Raw genomic sequence first — 23,163 nt, 5'->3', positions numbered from 1 at the left:
ACTGGACAAAATGTTGTAGGAGTGAAGACGTTTGTCTGCTCGTCCGAGACACTTCTTCAGTTCTGGTCAGATTCCTGCTGGACACTGCCTTATATCTGTCTGAAGGGGGCGCTAGACACAGTAGAGGAGCAGACACATTACTGTGTTTGTGTCTCGGGGTTTTGTCCTTTGGGTCAGTGTCACCCAAGGACAAAACATCAAACACACTCACACAAAACTGAACACACAAAGACATTCCTTAAACAACCGCGACCGTGAAACACCATGTGAACTTTCTTTTACATTACTTATTTTTTACTACTAAGGTCGATAAAATACACACAGGCAGACCTACTCTCACCTACCTACAGGAGCCTGAGAAACACAAACTAATTTCTCTGAATCTGAACAGAAATGTCAGCAAACATATTTCAGTTTTTATTTGTGTTATAATGTTACACGTTTGCATTTATTTCTCAGACATAAGAATATCAAATGTTTAAATACAAACCAGACGACACCTGTTCAGTTTAATTTGGTTAAATCCAAACCACAAAACAAAGACGTCTCAAAATGACAAATTCTGGAGCCATTTTGGTTTAAAAATAGTTGCAGTTTCTGATAAACCTCAATTTTCCATCTCAAAAAAGGCACAACGGGTCAAATGCTCCAGCGAAAGACGTCGTGACCAAGATCTGAAGATGAGTCCACTGCTCCTGACAGTTCACCCAGAGACACTGAAGGACGGGTCAAATGCAGAGGACATGTCCCGGGTCACTGTGGGTCAAATGCAGAGGACATGTCCCGGGTCACTGTGGGTCAAATGCAGAGGACATGTCCCGGGTCAGATGGGTCAAATGCAGAGGTCCCGGGTCAGATGGGTCAAATGCAGAGGTCCCGGGTCACTGTGGTCGATTCTTCCGGGCCTGATGCTGTTGGGTCTTCGCTTTGACAGACTTGACGAGATGCGACAGTCCCGGGTCCAGGCTGCTCTTTGTGGAGGCGGTCGCTGCGGTTGCCGTGGTGACAGAGGATGCGGTCGCCGTGGTGCCGGGTGACGCCGTTGCCGTGGAGACCGTCGCAGGTGAGGTCTTACTGGAGCCCAGAGTCTGTGCTCCTGTGGGAAGGAGGTTTTTACTCGTTTTTACTGATCTTTCGTTCACCAGATGAAAGATGGAACATGATATTTTGGGGTTCAGTTTTTATTTGCCAAAATGGAGAGATTTTTGTGATTTTTGTTGTAATATGAGAAGATTCGAGCTGTAGAGATGGATAAATATTCTATGGCTATTTATTTGTTCACATTGGTAATGACACTGTCTATTTATTAATGTTTTACTGGATAATCCTGTTTTTGCGTGTTTACCTGTAGTGTGTTTACCTGTAGCGTGTTGCCTGTGTGTTTACCTGTAGCGTGTTCCCTGTGTGTTTACCTGTAGCGTGTTCCCTGTGTGTTTACCTGTAGCGTGTTCCCTGTGTGTTTACCTGTAGCATGTTTACCTGTAGCGTGTTGCCTGCGCGTTTAATCTGTAGCGTGTTCCCTGTGTGTTTACCTGTAGCGTGTTCCCTGCGTGTTTACCTGTAGCGTGTTCCCTGTGTGTTTATCTGTAGCGTGTTCCCTGTGTGTTTACCTGTAGCGTGTTTATCTGCGTGTTTACCTGTAGCGTGTTTACCTGTAGCGTGTTGCCTGCGCGTTTATCTGTAGCGTGTTCCCTGTGTGTTTACCTGTAGCGTGTTCCCTGTGTGTTTATCTGTAGCGTGTTCCCTGTGTGTTTACCTGTAGCGTGTTCCCTGTGTGTTTACCTGTAGCGTGTTCCCTGTGTGTTTACCTGTAGCGTGTTCCCTGTGTGTTTATCTGTAGCGTGTTCCCTGTGTGTTTACCTGTAGCGTGTTCCCTGTGTGTTTACCTGTAGCGTGTTCCCTGTGTGTTTACCTGTAGCGTGTTCCCTGTGTGTTTATCTGTAGCGTGTTCCCTGTGTGTTTACCTGTAGCGTGTTCCCTGTGTGTTTATCTGTAGCGTGTTTATCTGCGTGTTTACCTGTAGCGTGTTCCCTGTGTGTTTACCTGTAGCGTGTTCCCTGTGTGTTTACCTGTAGCGTGTTCCCTGTGTGTTTACCTGTAGCGTGTTCCCTGTGTGTTTACCTGTAGCGTGTTCCCTGTGTGTTTACCTGTAGCATGTTTACCTGTAGCGTGTTGCCTGCGCGTTTAATCTGTAGCGTGTTCCCTGTGTGTTTACCTGTAGCGTGTTCCCTGCGTGTTTACCTGTAGCGTGTTCCCTGTGTGTTTATCTGTAGCGTGTTCCCTGTGTGTTTACCTGTAGCGTGTTTATCTGCGTGTTTACCTGTAGCGTGTTTACCTGTAGCGTGTTGCCTGCGCGTTTATCTGTAGCGTGTTCCCTGTGTGTTTACCTGTAGCGTGTTCCCTGTGTGTTTATCTGTAGCGTGTTCCCTGTGTGTTTACCTGTAGCGTGTTCCCTGTGTGTTTACCTGTAGCGTGTTCCCTGTGTGTTTACCTGTAGCGTGTTCCCTGTGTGTTTATCTGTAGCGTGTTCCCTGTGTGTTTACCTGTAGCGTGTTCCCTGTGTGTTTACCTGTAGCGTGTTCCCTGTGTGTTTACCTGTAGCGTGTTCCCTGTGTGTTTATCTGTAGCGTGTTCCCTGTGTGTTTACCTGTAGCGTGTTCCCTGTGTGTTTATCTGTAGCGTGTTTATCTGCGTGTTTACCTGTAGCGTGTTCCCTGTGTGTTTACCTGTAGCGTGTTCCCTGTGTGTTTACCTGTAGCGTGTTCCCTGTGTGTTTACCTGTAGCGTGTTCCCTGTGTGTTTACCTGTAGCGTGTTCCCTGTGTCGTGTTTCCTGATCGTAATCTTCCTGATCTTTTTCATATTTAATACATTTCTGACCCGACTGAGATTAGAGCTAATCTTTTATTATTTTTTTTTTTTCTGACGCTCTGAGTCTCTCCTCTCTCTTTGCTCTCTGTGCTAAGCCCCTCCCCCTTCAGAGCACTATCTCAACACAATCAGCTGCATCGCACTAATGAAACTACTGCACATCACACCAGGTTTGTTATGTCGTAGTCTACAGTTTTGCATCATGTTTTTGTATATTTATGGAGGATTGTCATGTGGAGCACGGGTGATGTAGACTTGTGGGCGGAGCCTCGTACAGGAGGGTTTAAATACGGCCCAGGAGAGGTCCCTAGATTACTCAAACATGCCTGGACGACATCTAGAAACTCTTCAGACGTGTTTGATGAGGCACAATGTTATAACACGGTAGAAAGATTCAAAAATAAACCTCTTTCCTCACTAATCCTACCCTTTCTGCCTCTCCTCCTCCCTCCCTCTCTCTCTCCGCCTTCTCTCCTTTCCTCTATCGTCTCTCACCCCCTCTCTTCCTCCTCCTCTTGCCATCCCTCCATAACTCTGCTCCTTCTTTCACCTCTCTCTCTCATCTCCTCTTTCCTCTCCCTCTCATCTCCTCTTTCCTCCCCTCTTCCTCCTCTCTCCCTCTCATCTCCTCTTTCCTCCTCTCTCCCTCTCATCTCCTCTTTCCTCTCCTCTTCCTCCTCTCCTCTTTCCTCTCCCTCTCATCTCCTCTTTCCTCTCCCTCTCATCTCCCTCTCATCTCCTCTTTCCTCTCCTCTTTCCTCTCCCTCTCCTCTCCTCTTTCCTCTCCTCTTCCTCCTCTCTTTCCTCTCCTCTCCTCTTTCCTCTCATCTCCTCTTTCCTCTCCTCTTCCTCCTCTCTCTTTCCTCTCCTCTTCCTCCTCTCTCTTTCCTCTCCTCTTTCCTCTCCTCTTTCCTCTCCTCTCCCTCTCATCTCCTCTTTCCTCTCCTCTCCCTCTCATCTCCTCTTTCCTCTCCTCTTCCTCCTCCTCTCCTCTCCCTCTCATCTCCTCTTTCTTCTCCTCTTCCTCCTCTCTCCCTCTCCTCTCCCTCTCATCTCCTCTTTCCTCCCCTCTTTCCTCTCCCTCTCATCTCCTCTTTCCTCCCCTCTTCCTCCTCTCTCCCTCTCATCTCCTCTTTCCTCTCCTCTTCCTCCTCTCTCACTCTCATCTCCTCTTTCCTCTCCTCTTCCTCCTCTCCTCTCCCTCTCATCTCCTCTTTCTTCTCCTCTTCCTCCTCTCTCCCTCTCCTCTCCCTCTCATCTCCTCTTTCCTCTCCTCTCCCTCTCATCTCCTCTTTCCTCCTCTCTCCCTCTCATCTCCTCTTTCCTCTCCTCTTCCTCCTCTCTCTGTTTTATCGTCGTAGTATCAGTATCGTATCGAGTATTGAATCAGAGTTAAAGTGTTAGACTGTGGTGAGGTGCATTACCCTGTGTGTCCTCGCGGCGGCGCTGTTTCTCCTGCAGGAGGCGCTGGGTTCCTTCGGTTTGTCTGAAGTTCGGATTCGACGGATCCAAGTGAAACAGCGGCGACGTGAAGACGGCCTGAAACCTGGGATCTGACAGGTCCACCTGCGGAAAGACCGGGTCAGGACCAGGACTGGACCGGGACTAAACCAGGGACTAGACCAGGGACTAAACCAGGTCTGAACCAGGACCAGACTCACCTGGAAGCCGTCGTCCTCGGGCTCCAGTCCTTGCTTCTTGAGTCTTTTTCTTTGGCTCTTGCTCAGGTTTTGTTGTTCTACGATTCGGTCGAAGTTGAAGTGTTTGTGTTTCTCCTCGTCAGGCTCCTCCCCCATCAGCAGCTCCATCTGAGCCTAGACCAGGACCAGACCAGGACCAGGGTTAGACCAGACCAGGACCAGACCAGGACCAGACCAGGACCAGGGTTAGACCAGGACCAGACCAGGACCAGGACCAGACCAGGACCAGACCAGGACCAGGACCAGTAACGTAATGAAAAAAGTAAATCAGGTGCAGGTCATGTCCAAATCCTCCTACACTTGAACTTAATATAAAAATAACCCCCCTCTCTCCTCCCTCTTTCCTCTGTGCTCTTTGTGTTCTTACTCTTTGTCTCCTCTCCTCCTCTGTGTCCTTCTCTTCTTCATCACTTGCTCTCCTCCTCTTCTCCTTTTTTTTCTTCTGGCTCTTCTTCACATCTGAGAAACAGAGAATCTTTCATTAATGAGCACTAGACCTGATCAGACCCGGATCAGACCCGGATCAGACCCGGATCAGACCCGGATCAGACCCGGATCAGACCCGGATCAGACCCGGATCAGACCCGGATCAGACCCGGTCCACACAGACCTGCTGCAGAGAGCTCCTCTTTGAAGAACGGGTCGTTCAGATCCACATCTGAGGGAAGTTCATCATCACTGAGTCCAGCCTCTGAGTCCTGAAACACAAGAACCCGGTTTAGACCTGGTCCAGTCCTGGTCCAGTCCTGATCCAGTCGCGGTCCAGACCTGGTTCTTTCTCCCTCTCTTCTTCTCCTTCTTCTTCTCTTTCTTCTTCTGTAGATACTGCTCCCATGGTCCGACTGTGTCTGACGCCTCCAGACGCTTCTGCAGCCTCTGCTCCGCGCTCTGCTTCAGACCTGTGCACGGGAGGGCATCTGGGGTAAAAGGACATGTGGGGAGGGCACCTGACACAACCTGACACAGGGGGAGGTCATGTGACTCAGGCAGAGGTCATGTGACACAGGGCGGGAGGTCATGTGACACACGGGAGGTCACGTGACACACGGGGAGGTCACGTGACACAGGGGGAGGTCATGTGACACAGGGTGGGAGGTCACGTGACACACGGGAGGTCACGTGACACACGGGGAGGTCACGTGACACAGGGGGAGGTCATGTGACACAGGGTGGGAGGTCACGTGACACACGGGAGGTCACGTGGCACAGGGGGAGGTCACGTGACACACGGGGAGGTCACGTGACACACGGGGAGGTCACGTGACACAGGGGGAGGTCACGTGACACAGGGGAGGTCACGTGACACACGGGGAGGTCATGTGACAGTACCTGGGACCCATGTGACCTCCATGCCGCCCTCCCTGTCTCGGTCCTTCTCCTCTTTAGCTCGGATGCCCTGCAGGAGCTGTCTGTACTTGTGGATCTGCTCCTCGCTGCGTTTCTTTGGCCTTTTCTCTGAGGGACAAAAACAAAAGTGAAAGATTCAAACTGTATTTGTCTGGTTCAGGGCCCGGTCTCTGAGGCCCGGTCTCTGAGGCCCGGTCTCTGAGGCCCGGTCTCTGTCTGAGACCCGGTCTCTGTCTGAGGCCCGGTCTCTGTCTGAGGCCCGGTCTCTGTCTGAGGCCCGGTCTCTGTCTGAGGCCCGGTCTCTGTCTGAGGCCCGGTCTCTGTCTGAGGCCCGGTTTCTGAGTGACTTAATCTCAGTTCTTGTATCGACAGAGACACATCCATACTCTAGCTAGTTAGCCCGTTAGCCACCGCGGCCCAAACAGGAAGTGACCTCGTCATTCTGGTCTTAAATGTTCGTATTAACCCTCTACATGATCCTGGGGTTTTTATTTCACTATTGTGTCTGTAAATCAAGATATGAACATTAATAACAGACAGACGTCGTCTTTCCCCGACGTCGCTCCTGCTAACGTTAGCCACAGGTTTGATTGACAGCGGCTCTTTAAAAACAGTCTGTGGTTTGAACTTTGTGCCAGTTTTTGTTCCATGTGAAATGTTTTCCAGTGGTTCTGACCTGGAGCAGAGCGTTCACTCTGGTCACCGCCCTCGTCTCTCTTCTCCTCTTCCTGTTGTGGCTCCTCCTCTTCCTCCCCTGGTCCCTCCTCTTCCTGCCCCTCCTCTTCTTCGCTGGAGGAGGCCAAATAAGCCTTAAAGTCCAGACTGAGGAGCTCGTCTTTGTTGAACTTCCTGTTTAGAGTCGTGACGCGCTCGTGATCCGTCTCGTCCCACGTCAGCTGCACCTGAGACACAGAGGGACACACGAGCAGGACGATTTAAACCAGAATATTCATCTAAAAAGACTTAAAGACACGTCCACTGTCCACTGAGGGACAAAGAGGAAACAACTACAGCACGACTAGAGCTCTGCACATTATGTCTCTTAACAAGTACGACATGGGCTGAAAACTGCATCGCCCCCTTGTGGCGGGACAGATATAGAGCGGGTAAATGAGCGAGGAAAACAACGGGACTAGACCGGGACTAGACCGGGACTAAACCGGGACTAAACAGGGACTAAACAGGGACTAAACAGGGACTAAACAGGGACTAAACAGGGACTAAACAGGGACTGGACCGGGACTAGACCGGGACTAGACCGGGACTAGACCGGGACTAGACAGGGACTAAACAGGGACTAAACAGGGACTAAACAGGGACTAGACCGGGACTAGACCGGGACTAGACCGGGACTAGACCGGGACTGGACCAGGTCTGGACCAGGTCTGGACCAGGTCTGGACCAGGTCTGGACCAGGTCTGGACCAGGTCTGGACCAGGTCTGGACCAGGTCTGGACCAGGTCTGGAGCAGCTGTACTTTGGAGGAGGAGGCGGCGCTGGAGCTGAAGAGTTTGGGGCTGTAGGACGACAGATTCACGTCAGTGGAAACGTCTTTAGGCTCCTCCTCAAACGACACGTCATCAGGAACAAACCTGAAGGAGAGAAAGAGGGAGAGAGAGAGAGAGGGAGGAGAGAAGAGAGAGAGAGACGTGTGAGGACAGAGATGTCACATTTCACATTTTTATCCAGAGCTTTTCCACCTTCAAAGTGATTTACCTCATGAACCACACACACCCCCTCACAGACACACACACACACACACCCCCCCCGACACACACTCACAGACACACACACACATATACTCACACTCACACTGTTGTCGTGCTCTCGGGCCTCACACTCACACTGTTGTCGTGCTCTCGGGCCTCACACTCACACTGTTGTCGTGCTCTCGGGCCTCACACTGTTGTCGTGCTCTCGGGCCTCACACTCACCTGAGGTCCAGCACAGACCCGCTGCTCTCGTACTCAAACCCGTCGCACTCGTTGTAGATGTGGGCGGCCACGTCCGGGCGGTCGCACTCCACCACGGCGTAGTGATACTTCAGACGACGGAACTGGTACTGACGCATGCGCTCACGGTACTGCCTGGAACCAGAGACCAGAACACCGGGTTTAGACCAGGGACCGGGTTTAGACCAGGGACCGAGTTTGGACCAGGGACCGGGTTTGGACCAGGGACCAGGGACCGGGTTTAGACCAGGGACCAGAGACCGGGTTTAGACCAGGGACCGGGTTTAGACCAGGGACCAGGGACCGGGTTTAGACCAGGGACCGGGTTTAGACCAGGGACCGGGTTTGGACCAGGGACCAGGGACCGGGTTTAGACCAGGGACCAGAGACCGGGTCTAGACCAGGGACCGGGTTTAGACCAGGGACCAGGGACCGGGTTTAGACCAGGGACCGGGTTTAGACCAGGGACCAGGGACCGGGTTTAGACCAGGGACCGGGTTTAGACCAGGGACCAGGGACCGGGTTTAGACCAGGGACCGGGTTTAGACCAGGGACCGGGTTTAGACCAGGGACCAGAGACCGGGTTTAGACCAGGGACCAGGGACCGGGTTTAGACCAGGGACCAGAGACCGGGTTTAGACCAGGGACCGGGTTTAGACCAGGGACCGGGTTTAGACCAGGGACCGGGTTTAGACCAGGGACCAGGGACCGGGTTTAGACCAGAGATCAGAGAGCTCTCTGTCTCTGATCTCACAAAATATATATTTGTGTATATTTTGTGTATATTTGTGTATATCTGTGTATATTTGTACTTTTCCTCCTCCGTGTCGTCCTCGTGTGTACACTGTATTATATTTTGTGTGTATTTGTGTATATTTGTGTATATTTGTGTATATTTGTGTGTATTTGTACTTTTCCTCCTCCGTGTCGTCCTCGTGTGTACACTGTATTATATTTTGTGTGTATTTGTGTATATTTTGTGTATATCTGTGTATATTTGTGTGTATTTGTACTTTTCCTCCTCCGTGTCGTCCTCGTGTGTACACTGTATTATATTTTGTGTGTATTTGTGTATATTTGTGTATATTTGTGTATATTTGTGTGTATTTGTACTTTTCCTCCTCCGTGTCGTCCTCGTGTGTACACTGTATTATATTTTGTGTGTATTTGTGTATATTTGTGTGTATTTGTACTTTTCCTCCTCCGTGTCGTCCTCGTGTGTACACTGTATTATATTTTGTGTGTATTTGTGTATATTTGTGTATATTTGTGTATATTTGTGTGTATTTGTACTTTTCCTCCTCCGTGTCGTCCTCGTGTGTACACTGTATTATATTTTGTGTGTATTTGTGTATATTTGTGTGTATTTGTACTTTTCCTCCTCCGTGTCGTCCTCGTGTGTACACTGTATTATATTTTGTGTGTATTTGTGTATATTTTGTGTATATTTGTGTGTATTTGTACTTTTCCTCCTCCGTGTCGTCCTCGTGTGTACACTGTATTATATTTTGTGTGTATTTGTGTATATTTTGTGTATATCTGTGTATATTTGTGTGTATTTGTACTTTTCCTCCTCCGTGTCGTCCTCGTGTGTACACTGTATTATATTTTGTGTATATTTTGTGTATATCTGTGTATATTTGTGTGTATTTGTACTTTTCCTCCTCCGTGTCGTCCTCTGAATCCTCCGGCAGAGCCCTGAGCTCCCGCGGGGCTTCGCTCTGCTCCTGCTGCAGACGCTGTTTCCCAAACTCAGACAGGAAAATCTGAAAACACAAAACACAAGTCACAAACAGGACGAGGAAGAGAATAACGACACTGGGGGGGTTCTGCATGTATGTCTGTGGAGGAATGTTCAGCAGTTACCATGGAGACAGAGCGCACACATTAGCAAACGTCGCCTGATGAGTTTTAAATCAGACGTACTGAGCTTGTGTCTCTGGAGTTTTAATCTGACACATGTGGATCATTACCTTATTTTTTGGACATTTAAAAAAATTAAGAAAATAAAATAAGAAAATAAAACTGGAGAATGAAGTCACTTTGGGTTGTATTTGTGTAACATACTTAAAAACTCTGAATCTCTGATAATCTACTTTTCTCTCACGCTTTGACCCCTGCGGCCTGCGGATCATTTATAGAGTTTAACTGGCCACCGGGGGGCGCTCTCCAGCAGAAAACACAAAAGTGAGACAGACGTGGGGAAAGATGATGCCTGAAGAAAACACGAGTTTAGATTTTGAACTGTCATTTTGTGCATCATTCAGAAAAAAAAACAAAAGACGACAAAAGATTTCAGAGGAAATAAAAGCAGAAGAACCGTGTTGGTGCTTTATAAACATGCAGGTGTCTTCATCCTGTGTGGACGGAGCGTGGAGGGGCGTGTGGGCGGGGGCGGCGTGTGGGCGGGGCGGGGGCGCCGTGTGGGCGGGGCGGGGGCACCGTGTGGGCGGGGCGGGGGCGCCGTGTGGGCGGAGTGTTGATGCTGATTTTCAGGCAGTTTGAAAAAAGCGTGTCTTAAATTAAAACAAAACAAAAAAACCCTCCGTGTTCCATCTTTCTGTGTAAATATCTCATGTTAAAACATAAAAACCTGCAGCTGATATTCAAGTGTTCCATTTATTTTCTCTTAAAATTGTAGTTTCACTTTAACGCAAGAACAAATCCCAAATGTATTTAAAGAGCTCATGTTCAGAGCCTGTGGTCATGGTCCTGTTGTCTGATTTTACACAAAAAGGTGAGAGACTCACTGAAAAACTGTTGGCTAATGCTAACGCTAATGCTAATGCTAGCTATCGTGTGGCTGTGATATTATTTGAGGGACTTATTTAAAAGCACAAATCAACCATCTGCTGTACTTAACTCAGTTCTTCATGATCAACTTGTGTTAAAACAAAAGCTCAAATTAAAGTCTAATTTAAGAAACAGAGCGTCAGATAAAGCAGTGCCTCCAGATAGCATCACATCCCAGTATCAATATCCACATTCACCTTGACCGAGAGCACGGCGCCCCCTTTAGGGCAGAAGGACTGGAGCAGGGCCAGCAGGTCTTTGGCTTTGATCCGGTCCCAGTCCATGTTACACACGGCCAAACGACGAGAAACCTGCAAACAAACCAAGAAAAAAAGAAAATTAATAAATAATAAATAATAAATACGACAAAAACGAACCGGGACTGAACCGGGACTGAACCAGAACTAAACCGGGACTGAACCAAGACTAAACCGGGACTGAACCGGGACTGAACCGGGACTGAACCGGGACTGAACCGGGACTGAACCAGGACTGAACCGGGACTAAACCAGGACTGAACCGGGACTAAAGTGTAACTAAACTGGAACCTGGAGCTGTGTTTTGTTTCACACATGTTTGATTCACACTTTATTATTCGTCTGTCACATCTCCACAGCTCAAAATGATTCTAGTGAAGGTGGAGTTTGAAAACACAATGGAGCACTTCCTGTATGACCACATGATGACATCACAAGGTGGGACAGAGTGTTTTCTGTGTGAAGAACTCTAAACATCGTCTAAACGTGTGTGAATGAACCAAACACAGCTCCAGGTCCGTCTGATGAGGAAATAGAGTAAAATGTGTCCTTTAAACTTTAGCTCCTCCCACAGTCTCAAAATGGCCGATTCGACGTCTCCGCGGCTCGTCTAGCGTCCCTGATACCGCAGAGGTGGTACCTGCTCGGTGCGCGGCGCGTCTTTGCACAGGTTGCCCCAGTCGTGCTCGATCTCCTCTTCCTCTCGTCTCAAAATGGCGTCCACCTCATCCTCGGAGTCTTCCTCAGAGCTCGTCTCCACGTTCCCTTTGCCACGAGCCAAGTCCGGACCCGAGTCCTCAGAATCCGACCCTGACCCCGGATCTGACCCCTCAGAGTCCGAGTCCTGTCCCGAGTCGTCTTCATCGTCCTCAGACACGCCCTCGTCTTCACCGTCTTCATCTGTAAAAAGAACAGCAGCATTTAGTCCAACACAAAATAAGAGTCGATAAGGATTTTTGATACAATATGTGATGTTTGTTCTGCTGCTGATGTTTTACTCAGAAAAGAACGAGAACTTTTCATTTTTGTGAAAAATAATCAAATGTATTAAAATGTCACACACAGACGTAGAAGACGCTTCTATTTCCATTTGGTAAAAAGGGTAAAAGGGCGCTCAGGGCAAAAGGGCGCTCAGGCTCAGGGCAAAAGGGCACTCAGGCTCAGGGCAAAAGGGCGCTCAGGCTCAGGGCAAAAGGGCACTCAGGCGCAGGGTAAAAGGGCACTCAGGCGCAGGGTAAAAGGGCACTCAGGCGCAGGGTAAAAAGGCGCGCAGGGTAAAAAGGTGCGCAGGGTAAAAAGGGCGCTCAGGGTAAAAGGGCGCGCAGGGTAAAAGGGCGCTCAGGGTAAAAGGGCGCTCAGGGTAAAAGGGCGCGCAGGGTAAAAGAGCGCTCAGGGTAAAAGGGCGCGCAGGGTAAAAGAGCGCTCAGGGTAAAAGGGCACGCAGGGTAAAAGGGCGCGCAGGGTAAAAGGGCGCTCAGGGTAAAAGGGCGCTCAGGGTAAAAGGGCACGCAGGGTAAAAGGGCGCGCAGGGTAAAAGGGTGCGGAGGGTAAAAGGGCGCTCAGGCTCAGAGTAAAAGGGCGCTCAGGCTCAATCGATCTGCAGAACACGTCTTTAGTCGACAGCAGCCCGAGTGGGATTTTGTCTCATCCCTACGACGTATTTTTAGTTTGATAAAAAAAAAACAGCTGCAAAAGTCATGTTTGTGTCTGACCTCCTCACGCCGGCGACAGATGGAACAATCATTTTTCTGTTTCATGATGAGATCTGAGCTGCAGAAGGTTGAATTATGAACTTTTATGAGTCATGATAGATACAAAATAACTACTTAGGTGTAGCAGTCTGTTCTTTCTGTTATTGCAGCTCATGTTTTTGTATTGTAGAATATGTGTTTCAGATTCAGGGTTTGGTTTTAATATTATCGTTTAACTTCTATTTTTACTTCAGCAGTTTATCACACTTCTAAATTTGTTATTGTGACAGTCCTTCCCTCACCTTCTGCAGAACGTCCAGGTTTAGTCTTCTTTTTGTGTTTGTCGTCGTCCTCCTCCTCCTTGTCCTCCTCCTCCTTGTCCTCGTCCTCCTTGTCCTCGTCCTCCTCAGACTCTGAAAGCTGGTAGAACTTCCTCAGGTCCTCCTTGGTGCTGTGTTGAACCGGGCGTCCACGTTTGTCGACCGTCTGCTTCACTCTGAACCTCTCGTCGTGGAACATGGACCTAAAGCGTTTGTCGATCTTCACTTTGTTTTGTTTTTCGGGCATTTCCCAGAAGCGCGGGTCTCTCTGGACGCGCGAGAACCGCTCGTCATCATCCTGCTTCTTCTGAGACGGCATCCTGGAATCTCCTGGAAACTGTATGTGAGATTTGATTTTAAGTCCCATAAATATGACCCATGTGTCTCCAAATATGAGACATCTGTGTGAACCCTCAGTCCAGGTCTGATCCAGAGCAAAAGACCAAGTTAAAATCTGTCAACTGGACAAATCGATTTGTCGACAGATTTTAACTTCGTCCTCCAAATGAGATAAACCGTTCCTGATAACGGTTTATCTACTGATAACCCTAATGCTGATTTATTCTTACTTACAAAATGTCATGTTATAATTTGGTGTTTTGGTCCAAGACGATTATCCAATCAGAAAACAGAATGAGCAACACATGACTCTCATGTGAGTTGCCAGGTTGTGCTGAAATTCAGTTGGTTTAAACTTAGAGAACTCTCTCTGATCTTAAACCCCAGCACCTGCAGCCTCATGACTCAGTGCTAGTGCAGCCTCTACAGCTCCGTTTAGTCCTGGTTTAGACCTGGGTTAGTCCACGTTTGGTCCAGGTTTAGTTCATGTTTAGTCCAAGTCTCTTCTTCAGTTCTGGTCAGGCTTGGCTTGGATGAGCAGCAAAACATCTTCACTTTTAAAAGATTTGTCCAGTTGACAGATTTAACTTCTTTGTTTGCTTTGGATCAGACCTGGACGACTGAGGGTCTACACAGACATAGTTCATGTTTAGTTTATATTTATTCCTGATTTAGTCCTGGTTTAGGTTTAGACCTGGTTTAGTTCATGTTTAGTCCTGGTTTAGTTCATGTTTAATCCTGGTTTAGGTTTAGACCTGGTTTAGTTCATGTTTAGTCCTGGTTTAGGTTTAGACCTGGTTTAGTTCATGTTTAGTCCTGGTTTAGTTCATGTTTAGTCCTGGTTTAGGTTTAGTCCTGGTTTAGTTCATGTTTAGTCCTGGTTTAGACCTGGATTAGTCCTGTTTTCGTCCATGCTTAGTCCATGTTTACTCCAGGTTTACTCCGTACCTTTTCACGCTGTTAACAGAAGAAACCAGCTCGTTTTTCAAAGTTTCTGATTCGCATTGACCTCGTTCAGATCTGTCCACGTGTCAATAAAACTTTGACCTCATAATCTTCAACAAAAGAGCTTAAAATCCACAAAAACCCCAGATATTTACACTGAGCCGCTGTTCGCTGTGACCCACGTGTTTACGCTCACTTCCGGGGTACGGAGCGCGCGCAGGGACAAACCAAAACGCGAAGGGACAAAATGGCGGCGGGCATCAGGACGAGCAGGCGCTGAAACGAGCCAAACTGAGCCAAAGTGAGCCAAACCGAGCCGGGAATGAGCTGCAGACCGGCCCACGGGCTCCTGAGGGCCCCACTGCGACTGTGGAGCTCACCCCGGAGACACAACGGGACAGAGCAGAGACACAACGAGAGGACAGGTGACTCTGAGCGGAGAGAGAACACAGAGACAGACCGTGGGAGAAGACAGGGGACAGAGACAGACCGGAAGAGAGGACAAGGGACAGAGACAGACCGGGGGAGAAGACAGGGGACAGAGACAGACCGGGGGAGAGGACAGGGGACAGAGACAGACCGGGGGAGAGGACAGGGGACAGAGACAGACCGGGGGAGAGGACAGGGGACAGAGACAGACCGGGGGAGAGGACAAGGGACAGAGACAGACCGGGGGAGAAGACAAGGGACAGAGACAGACCGGGGGAGAGGACAAGGGACAGAGACAGACCGGGGGAGAGGACAGAAGGGACAGACTGGAGGAGTGGACACAGGGACAGACTGAGGGAGAAAATTACATGAGCCAGAACTGTAGTAGTAGTAGTAGTAGTAGTAGTAGCAGACCCAAAGGAAACACAGGAAACAAAGAGAACAATGAACCAAAAACTGAAACAAAGTGAAACGTCTTCTCTGTCAGTAAAAGTGATATGACACGTTTGATGTCTCCTGTTTTTGTCCCGCAGGCTCCACCCCCACGAGAGCGTCCTCCGTTTGGTCCCAGTCCGGGTCTAGGTCCAGGACTTGGCTCAGACCTTGGACCTGCCTCAGTCTCGGGTCTCCGGTCAGTCCCGGGCCCCTGGTCAGAGCTCTGTCCTCTCAGTCCGGGGGTCCTGGTCTGAACGTGTTTGACCGCCAGATGAAGCGTCGACAGAGGGAGTGGGCGGCGGCTCAGAGCGACGCCGCGCAGTTTGAATACATCCGAGAAGAGGTCAGAAAATACCACATTCTGTACACCAACTGATACTTACTCACCTGTCGATACTCACCTGGAGTCCAGCTCAGTCAGCTCTTTATGATCAGATTGTGTTAAAACAAAGCCTCAGACAGAGCAGTGCCTACAGTTAGCATCACACCCTCAGAATGTTGTTGACATCAGCTGCAAAGTATCAGTCGGCTAATATTATTTAATACATCATACTCCAGAGTAAAGAGTACTGTTACTCCAGAGTAAAGAGTACTGTTACTCCAGAGTAAAGAGTACTGTTACTCCAGAGTAAAGAGTACTGTTACTCGAGTAAAAGGGCCTCTCTGTGTTCTACAGGTGGGCAATCGTGTGGCAGACCGGGTCTACGACGTGGCGAGGTCAGTGAGGCTTAAGTCCTGGTCTAGTCCTGGTTCAGTCCTGGTTCAGTCCTGGTTCAGTCCCGGTTCAGTCCCGGTCTAGTCCCGGTCTAGTCCCGGTCCAGTCCCGGTTTAGTCCCGGTTCAGTCCCGGTTTAGTCCCGGTTCAGTCCCGGTTTAGTCCCGGTTTAGTCCCGGTTTAGTCCCGGTTTAGTCCCGGTTTAGTCCCGGTCTAGTCCCGGTCTAGTCCCGGTTTAATCCCGGTCTAGTCCCGGTCTAGTCCCGGTCTAGTCCCGGTTTAGTCCCGGTTTAGTCCCGGTTTAGTCCCGGTTTAGTCCCGGTTTAGTCCCGGTTTAGTCCCGGTTTAGTCCTGGTTTAGTCCTGGTTTACAGAGTCTTATCTCGTCTCTAACGTCTGAAAATTGTTGAAAAAATATGAGAAACTCATTTTTGTCGTTATTGTCTGACCCTAAAATCCATTTTATTTTCCAATGTGCAAAATAAATATAAAGAATATTACAAAAAAAATAAAACTGATAAATGCTCAGTTTAGTGTCACTGGTTCAAATCAGAAAATATTAAGATAAAATGAGTAAAAGTGAAATAAAAGCACAGAGGGTCAGACTTTATATTTCAGGTTAAAATGACTTTTCCAGAGTGACATTAAACGTGGCGTCTCCCTCAGGACCTTCCCTCTGGCTCTGGACCTGGGCTGTGGGCGGAGCTTCATCGCAGAACACCTGACCACAGTGAGTCCAGACTGATTTATGTTTTAATAATCACATTCTGTTTACAGTTCACATTTTAAACACGTCCAAAAGAAATAAAAAGACTCAGATGTGACTAATAAAAGTCACGAGCGTAGAGTGTTTCCCCGTCAAACTTCAGAAAGCCTCTGTCGTTGAATTTGTGCTTTTACCGTAAATTTTGGTCTAATAAGTCGCTACTTTTTTCTCACGCTGTGACCCCTGCGGCCTGTACGACGGTGCGGCTAATTTATAAATTTTGAAGCAACCACCAGGGGGCGCTCTCCAGCAGTAAACGCACAGATGACAGACTGGGGAAAGATTATGAAGAGATTTAAGATTTTGAACTGTCACTTTGCTCATCGTGGAAAACACACAAAGAAATTAATGAAAGAAGGAAATAGAGCCACTGCACGGAAGTTTGACCAAAGAAGGAAATAGAGCCACTGCACGGAAGTTTGACCAACAAAGAAGGAAATAGAGCCACTGCACAGAAGTTTGACCAAAGAAGGAAATAGAGCCACTGCATGGAAGTTTGACCAAAGAAGGAAATAGACCCACTGCACAGAAGTTTGACCAAAGAAGGAAATAGAGCCACTGCACGGAAGTTTGACCAAAGAAGGAAATAGACCCACTGCACAGAAGTTTGACCAAAGAAGGAAATAGAGCCACTGCACGGAAGTTTGACCAAAGAAGGAAATGGAGCCACTGCACGGAAGTTTGACCAAAGAAGGAAATAGAGCCACTGCGCGGAATTTTGACCAAAGAAGGAAATAGAGCCACTGCACGGAAGTTTGACCAAAGAAGGAAATAGACCCACTGCACAGAAGTTTGACCAAAGAAGGAAATAGAGCCACTGCACGGAAGTTTGACCAAAGAAGGAAATGGAGCCACTGCACGGAAGTTTGACCAAAGAAGGAAATAGAGCCACTGCGCGGAATTTTGACCAAAGAAGGAAATAGAGCCACTGCACGGAAGTTTGTCAATGGAGCGACACTGGAGGCGGCAGCGGGAAGAATTCGGTCAACGTAAAATGACGACAAAATAAAGCGGATTGCTTGTGTTGGTGCTGTTTTATTTTCTAACCTTCAGGTGTGTATTTTCTTTTATCCAGTATCAATAGTCCTAAATTTATGGAACTGTCAGGTTATGTAACGTCTGAAGGAGCTCAGGTCCAGACTGTTTGTGAAATGGACTTTTGAAATGGTCGTAAATCCACTTGTTTTGGCTGTAGACGTCACTAAAGGCTGTACGTGCTCAGTCGGGTCAGTCTGGTCGGTCGGGTCAGTCGGGTCAGTCTGGTTGGTCTGGTCAGTCTGGTTAGTCTGGTCAGTCGGGTCAGTCTGGTCAGCTGCTCAGCTGCTCAGCTGCTGCCGCGGCCGTCGTCACGGTGACACGTGGCTGTAGTTTTCCCAAACGTACCCACGTAAACGCTGTGGTGAGCAGAGTCTTCAAGGCCTAAACATGAAAGTATTTATGGTACTTCAAATACTGCAGTTTTTGTGATTTATTTGTTTTGTTTGTCCATTTAGATGAAATAATGATTTGATTGAGATGAACACGGGTCTGATCTGGTCTAAACGTAAAGTCGACTTTAACTGAACCAGGTTTGTTTTCCAGGACGTGGTGCAGCAGATTTATCTGACAGACATCGCCCCAACATGTGTGGTGAGAACAGAGACTAGACCAGGACTAGACCAGGACTAGACCAGGACTAGACCAGGATTAGACCAGGACTAGACCAGGACTAGACCAGGATTAGACCAGGACTAGACCAGGACTGAACCAGGACTAGACCAGGACTAGACCAGGACTGGACCAGGACTGAACCAGGACTGAACCAGGACTGAACCAGGACTAGACCAGGACTAGACCAGGACTAGACCAGGACTAGACCAGGACTAGACCAGGACTGAACCAGGACTGAACCAGGACTGAACCAGGACTAGACCAGGATTAGACCAGGACTAGACCAGGACTAGACCAGGATTAGACCAGGACTAGACCAGGACTAGACCAGGACTAGACCAGGACTGAACCAGGACTGAACCAGGACTAGACCAGGACTGAACCAGGACTAGACCAGGACTAGACCAGGACTAGACCAGGACTAGACCAGGACTGAACCAGGACTGAACCAGGACTGACCCAGTCTCTTCCTTGTTTTTCAGAAGCGTCTCAGACACAGTGAAATCTCGTCTCGTTGCATTTTGGCTGATGAAGAGTTTCTGCCGTTTAAAGACGACACTTTCGACCTGGTCCTGAGCAGCATGAGGTGAACGCCCCACACTAGTCCAGGGTTTAGTCCTGGTTTTTAGCCCTGGTTCAGTCCTGGTTTAGTCCTGGTTCAGTCCCGGTTTAGTCCTGGTTCAGTCCCGGTTCAGTCCCGGTTCAGTCCTGGTTTAGTCCTGGTTTAGTCCTGGTTCAGTCCTGGTTCAGTCCTGGTTTAGTCCTGGTTCAGTCCCGGTTCAGTCCTGGTTTAGTCCTGGTATAGACCGGGTTGAAGATCCTTCTCATTTTCTTTCTTTCCCTTTTTTCACCAATTCCTTTACTTTTTTAAAACATATATTTTCTTTTTTCCGCTCCACACGATAATTCTCCATAAACACAAAATCCTGGTCCAGACTGGGCACTGTGTCTCATTAGTGATGACAGGGCTCTGAAGGGGGAGGGACTTAGCACAGAGAGCAAACACGTTGTTTTGGGTGGATATAACATTTTCAAAATGATAAAAGTAAACGTGGTGACACAGGATAATCCGACTGTTCCTCTGTTTCAGTCTGCACTGGGTCAACGACCTGCCCGGAGCCCTCAGACAGGTGAGCCAATCAGAGACCAGGAACGACACTAAGCCCCGCCCCCTTTAAAGACCCGTCACTCAAACGTAGTGTCGCCGTGACGATAACATTTCAAACTCGATTTACTGATGAAAAGATGAGAGAGAGAGAGGGAGGAGAGGCAGAAAGAGGAGGATCAGTGGGAGAGGAAGGAGATAAAAGAATGGAGAGAAAGAGAGAGGAAGAGGAGAAAGAAGATGAGGATTACAGGGAAAAAAGAAAAGGGTAAAAGAATGTAGGGAGAAAAAAGAGAGAGACAGAGGAGAGCAGGGGGCAAAGAAGAGAGAGACAGAGAGGAGGGAGAGAAGATAAAAGTAGAGGAAAGAAAGAAGAGGGAGAGAAGTTATGGAGAGATGGAAAGAGAGGGAGAGAGAGAAGGAGAGGAGCGAGAGAGGGGGAGGGAGGAAGAGAGGCAGAAAGAGAGGGACCAGCGGGAGAGGAAGGAGGCAAAAGAATGGGGAGGAAGAGGAGAGAAAAGGCGAGGAATAGAGGGAAGATGAGGAGAGGGAGAGGAAAGAAAGAGGACAAAGGAATGCAGGTCGAGAAAAGAGAGAGGAGAGGAAGAAAGGAAAGAGAAAGGACAGGAGGATGGGAGGGCATCTGACTCTGCCGCTCTGCACAGGTGTGGCGCGTGCTGAAGCCGGACGGGGCCTTCATCGCGGCGCTCCCTGGTGGCGACTCCCTGTACGAGCTGCGCTGTTCGCTGCAGTTGGCTCAGACGGAGCGAGAGGGGGGCTTCTCTCCTCACGTCTCCCCCCTCACCGCCGTCACCGACCTGGGCAACCTGCTGGGACGGGCCGGCTTCACCCTGCTCACCGTGGTACAGGACCAGACCAGGACCAGACCAGGACCAGACCAGGACCAGCTCAGGACCAGCTCAGACTCCAGTGTGTACAGAAAGTATTCAGACGCAGCCGTTTTGTTAAAATCATTGAAGTTGATTTTTTCCTCATGAATGTGCACACAGCGCCTCATATTTACAGAGAAATGTGAAATTGTTATTTGTGCAGATTTATTAAAAACTAAAAACTGAAATATCGCAGGGCCATACATTTTCAGACCCTTTGCTCAGTATTTAGTAGAAGCCCCTTTTGAGCTCATACAGCCATGAGCCTTTTTGCGAATGACACACCTGGATTTGTGGATCATTCCTCTTTGTAGATCCTCTTCAGTCCTGGAGCCGCTCCTTTGTTATTTTAGCTGGTGCTTTGGGTCATTGTCTTGTTGGAAGGTGAACCTTCGGCTCAGTCTGAGGTCCTGAGGACTCTGGAGAAGGTTTTGATCCAGAATATCCCTGTACTTGGCCACATTCATCTTTCCTTCGATTGCATCCAGTCGTCCTGTCCCTGCAGATGAAAAACACCCCCACAGCTGAAAAACACCTCCACAGCCTGATGTTGCCACCACCTGCTCCACTGTGGGACTGTCCTGGACCGATGAGGAGCAGTGCAGTACCGCTTAGAATTAAGGCCAAAAAGTTCTATCTTGGTCTCATCAGACTAGAGAATCTTATTGCCCACCATCTTGGAGTCGTTCAGGTGTTTTTACCAAACTCCATGAGGACTTTCATGTGTCTGAGGAGCTTCTGTCGGGCCAATAAAGCCCAGACTGGTGGAGGCTGCAGTGATGGTTGACTTTCTAGAACTTTCTCCGATTGCATCTCTGGAGCTCAGCCACAGTGATCTCTGGGTTCTTCGTTATCTCTCTCACCAAGGCTCTTCTCCCCCGATGGCTCAGTTTGGCCAGACTTCCAGCTCTAGGACGGGTTCTGGTCGTCCCAAACGTCTTCATTTAAGGATTATGGAGGCCTCTGTGCTCTCAGGAACCTTAAGTGCAGCAGAAATGTTTGTGTAACCTTGGGCAGATCTGTGTCTCAGTTCTGTCTGTGAGCTCTTCAGGCTGATCCTTTGACCTCATGATTCTCATTCGCTCTGACGCTGTGAGCTGTGAGGTCTGATATCGACAGAGGTGTGGCCTTCAGAATCAAGTCCAGTCAGTTTAATCAAACACAGCTGGACTCCAATGAAGGAGAAGAACCATCCCAAGGACAATCAGAAGAAATGGACAGAGTTAAATACATGAGGGTCACAGCAAAGGGTCTGAATATTTACGGCCCTGTGATATTTCAGTGTTTATTTTTTAATAAATCTGCACAAATTTCTACAATTTCACATTTCTCTGTCAGTACTGGGCGCTCTGTGCACATTAATGAGGAAAAAATTAACTTAAATGATTTTAACGGCTGCAATAAACGAAGAGTGAAAAATGTAAGAGTCTGAAGACTTTTGTACTCACTGCATGTCAGACAGAGAGAGAGGGATTCTCTCCTCTCATGTCCCCTCTAAACCAGGACTGGACCGGGACTGGACCGGGACTAAACTAGAACCTCAGACTTTCATGTTTTGTTTTGTTTTTCAGGACACAGATGAGCTGCAGGTGCATTACCCTGGATTCATGGAGCTTTTGACCGACTTAAAAGGTACACCTCCCCTAGTCCTGGTTTAGTCCTGGTTTAGTCCTGGTTCAGTCCTGATTCACTTCTGTTTTAGTATTGGCTTAGTCCTGGTTTAGTCCTGGACTTGGACTCAGTCTAGACTTGGTTTTGTTTCAGGGATGGGGGAGAGTAACTGCGCCTGGAACAGACGATTACTGCTGCATCGAGACACCATCCTTGCAACCGCCGCCGTTTACAAAGGTTTGAGACCTGGTTTAGTCCTGGTTTAGTCCTGGTTTAGTCCTGGTTTAGACCTGGTTTAGACCTGGTTTAGACCTGGTTTAGTCTTGGTTTAGACCTGGTTTAGTCCTGGTTTAGACCTGGTCCTGGTTTAGTCCTGGTTTAGTCCTGGTTTAGACCTGGTTTAGACCTGGTTTAGTCCTGGTTTAGACCTGGTCCTGGTTTAGTCCTGGTTTAGACCTGGTTCTGGTTTAGTTCTAGTTTAGTCCTGGTCCTGGGTTAGACCTGGTTCAGTCCTGGTCCTGGTTTAGACCTTCTTTTCTTCTGTTTCAGAGATGTATGGAAACCCGGATGGATCTATTCCTGCAACCTTTGACCTCCTGTTCATGATCGGCTGGAAACCCCACGACTCCCAGGTCCAAACACTCCAAATTTAGAATTTACTACAGAACCAGGTTTAGACCCGGTTTAGACCTGGTTTTGACCCGGTTTAGACCTGGTTTTGACCTGGTTTAGACCCGGTTTTGACCTGGTTTAATCTAAACTCTGTCCTCAGGCTAAACCTGCCAAACGTGGATCTGCCACAGTGTCTTTCGGAGACTTGTCCAAGATCTCGCCCCCTAAGACCAGCTAAAACCAGGACTGGATTGAGATTGGGACTAAACCAGGACCGGACCTAGATCTGGATTAAACTTGGACTAACTCGTAAAGAAGGTTATTTTTTGTAAATCCAGTCTGTGTCTGTATAAAATGTGTCTTATTTAATTTGTAATTACATTTTTTGATGAATTAAATGAAGTAAAAACAGAAGTGTTCTTGGAGCTTATCCTCGTGTTTTATCAGACACAGTTTAAATGTGCAGAAATAATAGAATGTACATCCAGTCTCCCCCTCGGCTCCAGTCGGACACGTCACATCAACCACCAACAGAGAGATCCCAGGAAGTGTGTCCTCTGCATCTGACCCGTCCTTCAGTGTCTGTGAAACCTTCATCTGACCCGTCCTTCAGTGCCATCTTTCCTTCCTCTTCTTCTTATCTGGGGTCGGGTCGCGGGGGCAGCAGTCTAAACTTCCCTCACCCCAGACACTTCGTCCAGCTCCTCTGGGGGACGTCAAGGTGTCCCCGGAGACATA

General features: G+C 48.5%; 2 protein-coding genes across 2 annotated transcripts; one reads left to right on the top strand and one right to left on the bottom strand.

Moving 5' to 3' along the window:
- Nucleotides 1-863: 863 nt before the first annotated feature.
- On the bottom strand, nucleotides 864-14,451 carry esf1 (ESF1, nucleolar pre-rRNA processing protein, homolog (S. cerevisiae)). Its single transcript, XM_033974730.2, has 15 exons — nucleotides 14,218-14,451; nucleotides 12,913-13,267; nucleotides 11,560-11,819; nucleotides 10,860-10,973; nucleotides 9,526-9,635; nucleotides 7,852-8,004; nucleotides 7,395-7,509; nucleotides 6,594-6,819; nucleotides 5,900-6,025; nucleotides 5,339-5,469; nucleotides 5,181-5,268; nucleotides 4,938-5,029; nucleotides 4,532-4,684; nucleotides 4,295-4,436; nucleotides 864-1,096 (listed from the first exon to the last, which is right to left on the bottom strand). Exons 2-15 carry the CDS (start codon nucleotides 13,247-13,249, stop codon nucleotides 882-884), a joined length of 2,262 nt encoding a protein of 753 aa, XP_033830621.1. The 5' UTR covers nucleotides 13,250-13,267; nucleotides 14,218-14,451; the 3' UTR covers nucleotides 864-881.
- On the top strand, nucleotides 14,410-22,829 carry ndufaf5 (NADH:ubiquinone oxidoreductase complex assembly factor 5). Its single transcript, XM_033981119.2, has 12 exons — nucleotides 14,410-14,639; nucleotides 15,177-15,421; nucleotides 15,755-15,795; nucleotides 16,458-16,521; nucleotides 18,139-18,186; nucleotides 18,690-18,793; nucleotides 19,298-19,337; nucleotides 19,978-20,175; nucleotides 21,774-21,834; nucleotides 21,967-22,050; nucleotides 22,363-22,445; nucleotides 22,586-22,829. The coding sequence occupies exons 1-12, from the start codon at nucleotides 14,537-14,539 to the stop codon at nucleotides 22,661-22,663; spliced, it is 1,149 nt and encodes a 382-aa protein (XP_033837010.1). The 5' UTR covers nucleotides 14,410-14,536; the 3' UTR covers nucleotides 22,664-22,829.
- The last annotated feature ends 334 nt before the right edge of the window (nucleotides 22,830-23,163 follow it).

Source organism: Periophthalmus magnuspinnatus, chromosome 1, assembly GCF_009829125.3.
Source record: "Periophthalmus magnuspinnatus isolate fPerMag1 chromosome 1, fPerMag1.2.pri, whole genome shotgun sequence".
In the NCBI taxonomy this organism is placed as follows: Eukaryota; Metazoa; Chordata; class Actinopteri; order Gobiiformes; family Gobiidae; genus Periophthalmus; species Periophthalmus magnuspinnatus.
This window is presented reverse-complemented; position numbering and strand designations above follow the sequence as displayed.